Below are 8,907 nucleotides of genomic sequence, written 5' to 3'. Positions count from 1 at the left end.
GTTCAGCCGACAATCCATCAGAATCTTTGCAACTGTCAAATGTCAATTGTTCGTACTTTAGTATCATAGGACCTTAAATTTCATGACTCTTTAGAGATAAATTATAGGGGATTGTCTTTTGAATGAGACCCAAAAAAAATGAAAAATATAAACAATTAAGAAAAATAGTATTCATCATGCAATAATGCTAATATGAAATAAACAATGATACACAATAAATAAATGAAATAGCAAATAGAATAGTAAAACAAAATTGTTGAATTTTTTGAATATAGGCCCAAGGATCAAAATTTGGATTCGTGTTTAGAGGATGGCCTTGGATGAGGAAAAATGCTCCATCTGACCCTTTCGTAGTCATCCATTTTGGAATTTATTGTCGGCAAAAGAACAACAGTATAAAAGAGACCCGAATCAACATCGTCACCAGCTCTCAGACCTCAACATCTTCTTCTTTGTTGCTAATCCTCTTGTATTCCAAAACCCTACCCCAGCGCCCTTTCGGGTTTTCACTAAGGTTACCCCCACCCCTTTTTCTTATTTTTTCTTTTTTTGTTTTTTGTTTTTGTTTTTGTTTTTGTTTTTGTTTTTGTTTTTGTTTTTTTGTTCTTTCGTCTCTCTTTTTTTTTTTTTTTTTTTTTTTAGAAGGTGCCCTTTCGGGTTTTCACCTAGAGACATAGACAAGACAATTTTAACCCCAACTAGATCAATCCAGTCATATTCTGATATTGAGTAGCATCAGTGAGACAATTTTCTCTGACATATTTCAAAAAATTGTATTTACATCATTTGCTAATTGATTAAGAAAAATTTTTCTCAAAATACTGCAAAAGATGAAAGTAGGCAACTTTGATTCTTGTGATTAGGATCGGATAGAGTAGCAAAGGAAAGGTTAAGGCTTGAAAGACTTGGCAGCGGATCATATGATGGGTTTGCAATCATTTGAGATAGCATTCTTTCAAAACTTACCCCGATCTAGGGTGAGAAAGAGATAAAATTTGCCCCAGTTTAATTCTGACTAAAGCTCTATTTTCTTCTTCTTTTTTTTTTCTTTTTTTTTCTTCTCTCTCTCCCTTTTTTTTTTTTTTTTTTAAAGAAACAAAATTGCCCCAGTATGGGGTTAGTGATCTTAAGGAACTGCCAAGCGTAAAAGGAAAATGATTATGAAAAGTCAAAAGGGAAAATAAATTAGGGATAGAATATCGAAATGAAAAAATGAGAGGAAGTATGCCTTAAATCCGTCTCTTGCAGTATTTTAAAAGAAAAAATTTTTTATAATCAAATGAAAAACTTTTTGCACATGTCTGCATTGATTGGTTTGGGAAAAACTTGACCGTCCATTTCCATAAGAATAAGCGCTCCTCCAGATAGCACTTTCTTAACAATGAATGGTCCTTGCCAATTGGGAGCAAACTTCCCTTTAGCCTCATCTTGCAATGGAAGAATCCGTTTCAAAACCTTATCTCCAACTTCAAACAAACGGGGCTTGACTTTTTTGTTGTAAGCCCGAGCCATTCGTTGCTGATAACATTGTCCATGACACACGGCATTCAACCTCTTTTCATCAATCAGAGACAACTGCTCCTGACGTTCTCTGACCCATTCAGCTTCTTCTATCTGAGCTTCCATCAGAATGCACAAGAAAGGAATTTCAACTTCTGCAGGCAGGACTGCTTCCATTCCATACATAAGAGAGTAAGGAGTTGCACCAGTAGAAGTTCTGATGGTAGTTCTGTACGCCATTAGTGCATAAGGCAGCTTCTCATGCCAATCCCGGTGTGCTTCAGTCATCTTACGAATGATTTTCTTCAAGTTCTTATTTGCGGCTTCGACAGCTCCATTCATCTGAGGCCTATAAATGGCAGAATTTCGATGTCTGATCTTGAACTGTTCACATGATCCATCCACCATATCATTGTTGAGGTTTTTGGCATTATCAGTGATCAACGTCTCTGGTACCCCAAAACGACAGATGATATTATTTCTCAAGAAATCCGACACCACTTTCTTAGTCACATGCTTATAGGACGCGGCCTCAACCCACTTGGTGAAATATTCAATTGCCACTAAAATGAATCGATGCCCATTTGAAGCAGGAGGATCAATAGTTTCGATCACATCCATTCCCCAGATCGAACATGGCCATGGAGCAGTCATACTATGCAATTCTGTAGGAGGAGCACGTATAACATCACCATGCATTTGACACTTAGCACACTTTCTAACAAAATCTACACAGACATGCTCCATGGTAAGCCAAAAATATCCCGTTCTCATGATCTTCTTAGCCAGTAGATGCCCATTCATGTGTGGCCCACAAACCCCGCTATACACTTCCTTCATCATATAATCGGCTTCCTCTTCATTGATGAATCTCATAAGGCCCAAATCAGATGTTTTCTTGTATAGCACTTCTCCATTCAAGAAGAATCTTGATGACATTCTGCGTAAGAAACTTTTTGCAACAGAATCAGTATCAGGAGGGTAGGATCCCGTTTTCATGAATTCCTTAATATCCTTGTACCAGGAGCGACCATCAATGACCCTTTCCGTAACCAGACAATGCGCTGGCCTATTCTGAAGCTGAATCTGTATAGGTTCAATCACCAACTCATCTGGATGTTGGATCATCGAAGACAGAGTAGCTAAAGCATCAGCAAAGGCATTACGAGTGCGGGGAATATGTCTGAGTTCCAAATTCCTGAATTTGCTGGCCAAATCAAGCAAGTTACAATGATACAACATAATTTTTGAATCCCGAGTTACCCACTGCTTAAGCGTCTGGTGCACAAGTAAATCGGAATCACTGAATGCTATCAGATCCTTGATCTCCATGTCCAATGCCATTTTCAATCCAAAAATACAAGCTTCATATTCAGCCATGTTGTTGGTGCAGGGAAACCGTAATTTGGCCGTAGCAGGATAGTGTTTCCCTTCAGGCGACACTAAAACTGCTCCAATTCCAGCTCCGAAAGAATTTGACGCACCGTCGAAAAATAACCTCCATCCAGGATACTGCTCACTCATGTCCTCAACTGCTCCAACGAACAGGATTTTTTCATCAGGAAAGTAGGTATGCAATGGCTGATAATCATCATCTCTTGGATTTTCTGCCAAATGATCTGCTATAACTTGTCCCTTGACTGCTTTTTGTGTTGTGAAGACAATATCGAACTCGGAAAGGATCATTTGCCACTTAGCCATACGTCCCGTGGGCATCGACTTTTCCAACAGGTATTTTAGAGGATCAGAACGCGAAATCAGGTAAGTGGTATAACCGAGCAAATAATGTCTCAACTTCTGAGCTGCCCATGCTAAAGCACAACAACTTCTCTCAAGGAAAGAATAGTTGGCCTCATATGCTGTAAATTTCTTGCTCAGATAGTAGATGGCTTGCTCCTTTCTCCCAGACTCGTCATGCTGTCCCAGAACGCATCCGACAACCTCATCAAGAACAGACAAATACATAATCAAAGGTCTCCCTGGCTGAGGTGGCACTAAGACCGAAGGATTTGACAAATAATTCTTGATCTTATCAAAAGTCTGCTGACAATCTTCATTCCAATCCATTGGCGCATTCTTTTTCAACAATTTGAACAAAGGCTCACAGGTAGAGGTTAACTGTGCAATGAATCGGCCAATGAAATTGATCTTTCCAAGAAAACTTTTCACATCTTTTTGACTTTTTGGAATGAGCATATCTCGAATTGCTTTTATTTTCGCAGGATCTATCTCTATGCCCTTTTTGCTGACAATAAAACCCAATAACTTACCAGCCGGAGCTCCAAAAGCACATTTCGCAGGGTTCAACTTCAAATTATACTTCCTCAATCTTTCAAACAGCTTCTTTAAATCAACCAAATGGTTCTCAACCTTCTTGGATTTAATTATGACATCATCCACATAGACCTCCATCTCTTTGTGAATCATGTCATGGAATAGGGTAGTCATGGTCCTCTGATAGGTGGCTCCAGCATTCTTCAACCCGAAAGGCATCACTCTATAACAAAAGGTTCCCCATGGGGTGATAAAAGAGGTTTTCTCTCTGTCTTCTTCTGCCATTAAAATTTGATGATACCCAGCAAAACAATCACCAAAAGATTCAATTTCGTGTCCAGCAGTATTGTCCAAAAGAATATGAATATTTGGCAAAGGAAAATCATCTTTCGGACTGGCTTTATTTAGATCTCTGTAATCAATACATACTCGCACCTCCCCAGATTTCTTAGGCACTGGCACAGGATTCGATAGCCAGACAGGATAATGAGACACCATGATTATCTTGGCATTGAGCTGCTTCACAATTTGTTCCTTTATCTTGAGGCTCATTTCTGGTTTGAAATTACGAGGCTTCTGTTTTACCGGTAAAATATTTGGATTAGTTGGCAACCTGTGAACCACTATGTCCGTAGAGATTCCTGGCATATCATCGTATGACCATGCAAATACATCTTGAAATAGCATTAAGAATTCAATCATTTCCTCTTTCTGTTTCTTATTCAAATGAATGCTGACTTTAACTTCTTTAACCTCCGTCTTAGTGCCAATATTGATGATTTCTGTTTCTTCTAAGTTGGGTTTGGGTTTCTCTTCATACTGTTTTAAATCCCTTGAAATAGACTCAAATTCTTCCTCAGTATCGCTCTCGCTTTGAATTTCAGATTGCATGATTTCAAATTCATGAGAGATTTCGAGATTGCAGCCATCGAATTCCAAAATGGTGACATCCAAAGGGTCAAAGGATTTTATTTGTGGCCATCTGAAAATAGAATAGAACATAAGTAATAAATAAATAGCGAACACTGCAGAAGTCTTTCATTTCATTAAATTCAAAAATGCATCGAGACTTCACAAAAAGATAAATATACAGACATGATTGCCATTTAAAAACATATTTAACCCAAACCTTTATTTTTGTTTCAGCAATTTTCTTGAACAAAGCAAGTTATATTAACTGAAACAAGAATAAAGGTTTAAAAGATGAAAGCAATTTCTTTTTAACAAAAGATCCAGACTACTGTCCTATCTGGATATGATCTAGACAAAAGACAATCCCCTTAAATTTACCGAAACTCCCTTCGAGAGGGAAGATAATCAGCAGTCCAATTCTGAATAGCTCCTTCGATAATTGGCAAAAATTCTGCATTCTCCGATGGCTCCTCCTCACAAGTGGCCCCGACAAATAATTGAGACAGGTCCAGTTCAATCTCTTCCACAGGATTCTTCATTTCTGGCATAATCACCTCTGATGGACGAGGAAAAGTGTGATATAGCGGTGGGATATTTAAGGCAATTTGCTTGCCCTTCTTTTCAGCTTGTTTTCGAGCTTGCATTTCCCTTCTGTCCTTAGCAGTCGGATGAAATCCCAGTCCAAATGTATCCTTTTGCGTAGGGATATCTATCGGCTCCAAAATTCCTTGCAATTCTCGCCCAAGACCTTTTCCTATTTCATATCCGCCTCGGATCATCTTTCTCGCCATCATAATACTGGCCTCTGGCAAATCTGATAGAGTCAACGACTTATCCCTAGATGCCCAACCTACAGAGACTATGTCAGCAACATGATGAGATGAAATTGGAGTCCATTTTCTGTCTTCGCCTTTGAATTTTGCATCAATGATCATGGTACAGTCATCCTCAGCAAATACAGTAATGAACTGATCATTCATAATAAATCTCAACATTTGATGCAGAGAAGATGACACTGAATTGGAAGCATGTATCCAAGGTCTTCCAAGTAAAATGTTGTAAACACTGGAGAAATCCATGACTTGGCAAGTAACTTGGAATTGAGCAGAACCTATCTCCAATACCAGATCTGCTTCACCCATAGATTCCCTCCTTGAACCATCAAATCCTCGAACCACAGTTGCAGATGGACGGAGTTTAATATCACGAAATCCAAGCTTGGTGAGAGTGTTCCATGGACAGATATTCAACGCTGACCCATTATCCACTAAAACCCTCGGCAACAGCTTTCCATTGCAACGGACCGATATATACAAAGCTCTGTTATGCCCGATCCCTTCTGCAGTCAGATCATCACCGGAGAAGGTAATATGATTAGCAGCAAGTACATTCCCCACAATGTTAGAAAATTTATCCACCGGAATATCTTTAGGGACTTGAGTTTCGTTCAGAATTTTGAGCAATGCTTCTCTGTGCAGCTCAGAAGTCAAGAGAAGATTCAGAAAAGAAATCTGAGCAGGCATCCTATCCAACTGCGCCACTATTTTGTATTCGCTTCTTTTTAGCATCTTCAGAAAATCTACAGCTTCATTTTCAGACACACGAGGCTTGGGTGTCGGAGATTTAACCTTGGCCCTGGATTGAACATCGGAGTTTCCCACAATTTTCCCAGATCTAGTAATAGTAGATATATCTTCCTTAAAGCAATCTTTACCTCCAATTAACAGACTGGGCTCCTCGTAGTTCCATGGTACCTCTTGCAAGTTATTGACAGGCATTTGCTCTGAAAATTCGAGAATGGCAGGCTCTGATATATCCCATTCAAAAGATGGAAGATCCAAAATAAAAGGAACTTCGGAATTGTCAACTTCGGAAGGCCCTCCTTCTACCATAAACGGCTCCTCTTTCTCAAACACAAAAGATTTTAACTTTTCTTCAGCACTATCCTTAGTTATGGACTCTTCAACAGACAGTAGTTTCCTCATCTCCGCATGGTCAGTCTTCATCACGCCAAATACTTCAGTTTCATCTACAATGTACTGACTGGGGTCGTCAAAATCTTCATCAGCGATGATAACCCCCACAGTGCTCCCATGCTCAGGTAGAGGATTCTTACTAACATTCGGTCCCTGCTCTCCCTTTCTTCTGAGAAGGATGTCTCCAGAGTCAATCATGTCCTGAATCTTATGTTTTAAAGCCCAACAATTGCCAGTGGTATGACCTGGACTTCCAGAATGATAAGCACAGATTGCATGCGGATCATAACCGGCAGGGGGACCTCTGGGATAGATTTTGGGAGGAACAGTGCCAATTTTTCCAGCTGCTTTTAATTGCTCATACAACTGATCAATAGGTCGGCCCAAGTTGGTGAAGGTTCGAAATTGCTTCTGAGTTTGAATTCCACTGGTTTGCAAAGGATTTTGAGAAGGGTTATTGTTTTGCAGGGTTGGTCTGGAATGGTAAATGGGACGAGAGTGATTTTGAAAAACAGGTTGTGGAGTTGGAGGTAAGGGCGAGGTATTCAAATGATTTGGTCGGGAATGATGGAATTGGGTAGTGGTGTGGTAGACTGGTTGAGAATTGGTGTAATACGGGTAAGGAAAAGAATAGGTGGGATGATTTCTGGGTCTGAAAGACGGGCCTTGATCCCATATAAAAGCAGTATCACCTTCTTTCTTTTTGAATGGGGGCTTTTTCCCATTGTTGTTTTGATTTTGTAGAGCATCCAATTGCAACTTTAATGCAGACACATTAACAATCTTCCCTGCTTTGACAAATTCATCATACTCCTCCAATTTGTTAATGATAGCAGCAAATGGACTTCTAGTCATGCGGAAGATCTCTTCAAAATAAGGTGGATCGTGGGCCTTGATGAAAGTGCGAACAATCTCCTCCTCGGTCATAGGAGGCTCCACTTTGGCAGCTAACTTTCTCCACCGTTTTGCGTACGTCTTGTGATCCTCCGACGGCTTTCTTTTTGTACCCTCCAGTGTGGTTCGTGTTGGTGCCAACTCACAGTTAAATTCATACTGCTTCACAAAAGCAGTTGATAGATCCAACTAGGTTTTGACTTCTCCAGACTTCAAATTTGAATACCAATCTAGAGCATCTCCCTCCAAACTTTCCGGAAATAGACGCATAGGCAAATTCTCATCATCCACAGGTTTACCTAACTTGTTGGCAAAGATCTTGAGGTGCGTCTTAGGATTCCCAGTTCCATCATACTTGCTGAATTTAGGGGTTTTGAATCCCAACGGTAGCTGAATATCTGGGAAAAGACACAATTCATCGTAGTCCAAACCACTATGCCTGCTCAATCCTTGATTCTTTTTCATAAAGTCATCGAATCGGTCCAACCTTCTTAACAGATCTTTATCAATGGGTGTAGATTGTTCTTCTATTACCGCTTTCCCTTGAGATGCAGTATCCAGTACAAAAGGCTCTGCAGTATGGTGGTGGGGTCCCTGATGGTTGGGGGGAGCGTTCAGATTGGTTTGTGGATGGGTTTGAGGGATTTGGCTACTGGTTGGGTTCACCAATACATAATTCGGATGCATATAGGAAAAGTCTGAATTTAGTCGGGTAAAGGTATTTTCAAGAAGGTTAGCGAAAGGAGGAAAGAAAGGTGTTTGGGTATTGGATGTGTGGGGTGGTTGGTAGTCTTGTGCAGGTGGGTGATTATCGATAGGTTCTTGGTCGTTTGGGACACCACCACCATTGTTGCTGGCGACCAGCTGATCAATTACACGCCTTTGTGCGGCCATTTCAGCACTTAACTCATTGAACTTGCCAAGTACCTCACTTAACTGAGCTCCCAATGCTGTGAAGTCCGGTGATGTAACCATAGCAGATCCTTCCGAAGCTTCAGGCATTGAACTCATGTTTACAGACTGTCTCAAGGCTCTACTTCGGGACCTGGTGATGATGGGGCTTCTTTGAGTAGCAATTGTGAAAAATACCTGATAGTGGAGAAAAGAAACTGATTTAGGAGTGGATTTTCTGTCAAATTGCTGTAATTTATTCAAGAAAAAGAAAAAAGGAAAAAAACATGAGTTAGTAGATATCTAAATAATTCGGATACATGTCCTATGGAGGGAGCCCTTTTTGTGCCAAGGGTCGGCCTAATATGATGCAACACCTTCGGGGTAAAATCCCAATTTCAAACCTGTAAGTGAATGTAGAAATTCTCATTAACCACTGACAAGTTCAATCATTTTGTAC

At 40.1% G+C, this 8,907-nt stretch overlaps 1 protein-coding gene across 1 annotated transcript; it reads right to left on the bottom strand.

Annotated features, from left to right (window-relative positions):
- Positions 1 to 1,275: 1,275 nt before the first annotated feature.
- LOC113704695 (uncharacterized) lies at positions 1,276 to 8,567 on the bottom strand. The gene is made up of 6 exons (XM_072061041.1): positions 7,758 to 8,567; positions 5,065 to 7,715; positions 2,985 to 4,756; positions 2,243 to 2,930; positions 1,801 to 2,155; positions 1,276 to 1,692 (listed from the first exon to the last, which is right to left on the bottom strand). Exons 1-6 carry the CDS (start codon positions 8,565 to 8,567, stop codon positions 1,276 to 1,278), a joined length of 6,693 nt encoding a protein of 2,230 aa, XP_071917142.1.
- Between the last annotated feature and the right edge of the window lie 340 nt (positions 8,568 to 8,907).

Source organism: Coffea arabica, chromosome 8e (genome assembly GCF_036785885.1).
Source record: "Coffea arabica cultivar ET-39 chromosome 8e, Coffea Arabica ET-39 HiFi, whole genome shotgun sequence".
NCBI lineage: Eukaryota > Viridiplantae > Streptophyta > Magnoliopsida > Gentianales > Rubiaceae > Coffea > Coffea arabica.
The sequence above is the reverse complement of the archived record's forward strand: the minus strand, read 5'-3'. Positions and strand labels throughout refer to the sequence as shown.

Bases quoted from the DNA above. Each gene is read 5' to 3' on its own strand.
- LOC113704695 (XM_072061041.1), bottom strand. From the start codon at position 8,567: ATGAGTTCAATGCCTGAAGCTTCGGAAGGATCTGCTATGGTTACATCA. The intron at 4,757-5,064 runs GTAAATTTAAGG...TTCTATTTTCAG, and splicing joins CCCTCTCGAAGGGAGTTTCG to ATGGCCACAAATAAAATCCT. The intron at 1,693-1,800 runs ATCATTCGTAAG...GCAACTCCTTAC, and splicing joins CAAATAAGAACTTGAAGAAA to TCTCTTATGTATGGAATGGA.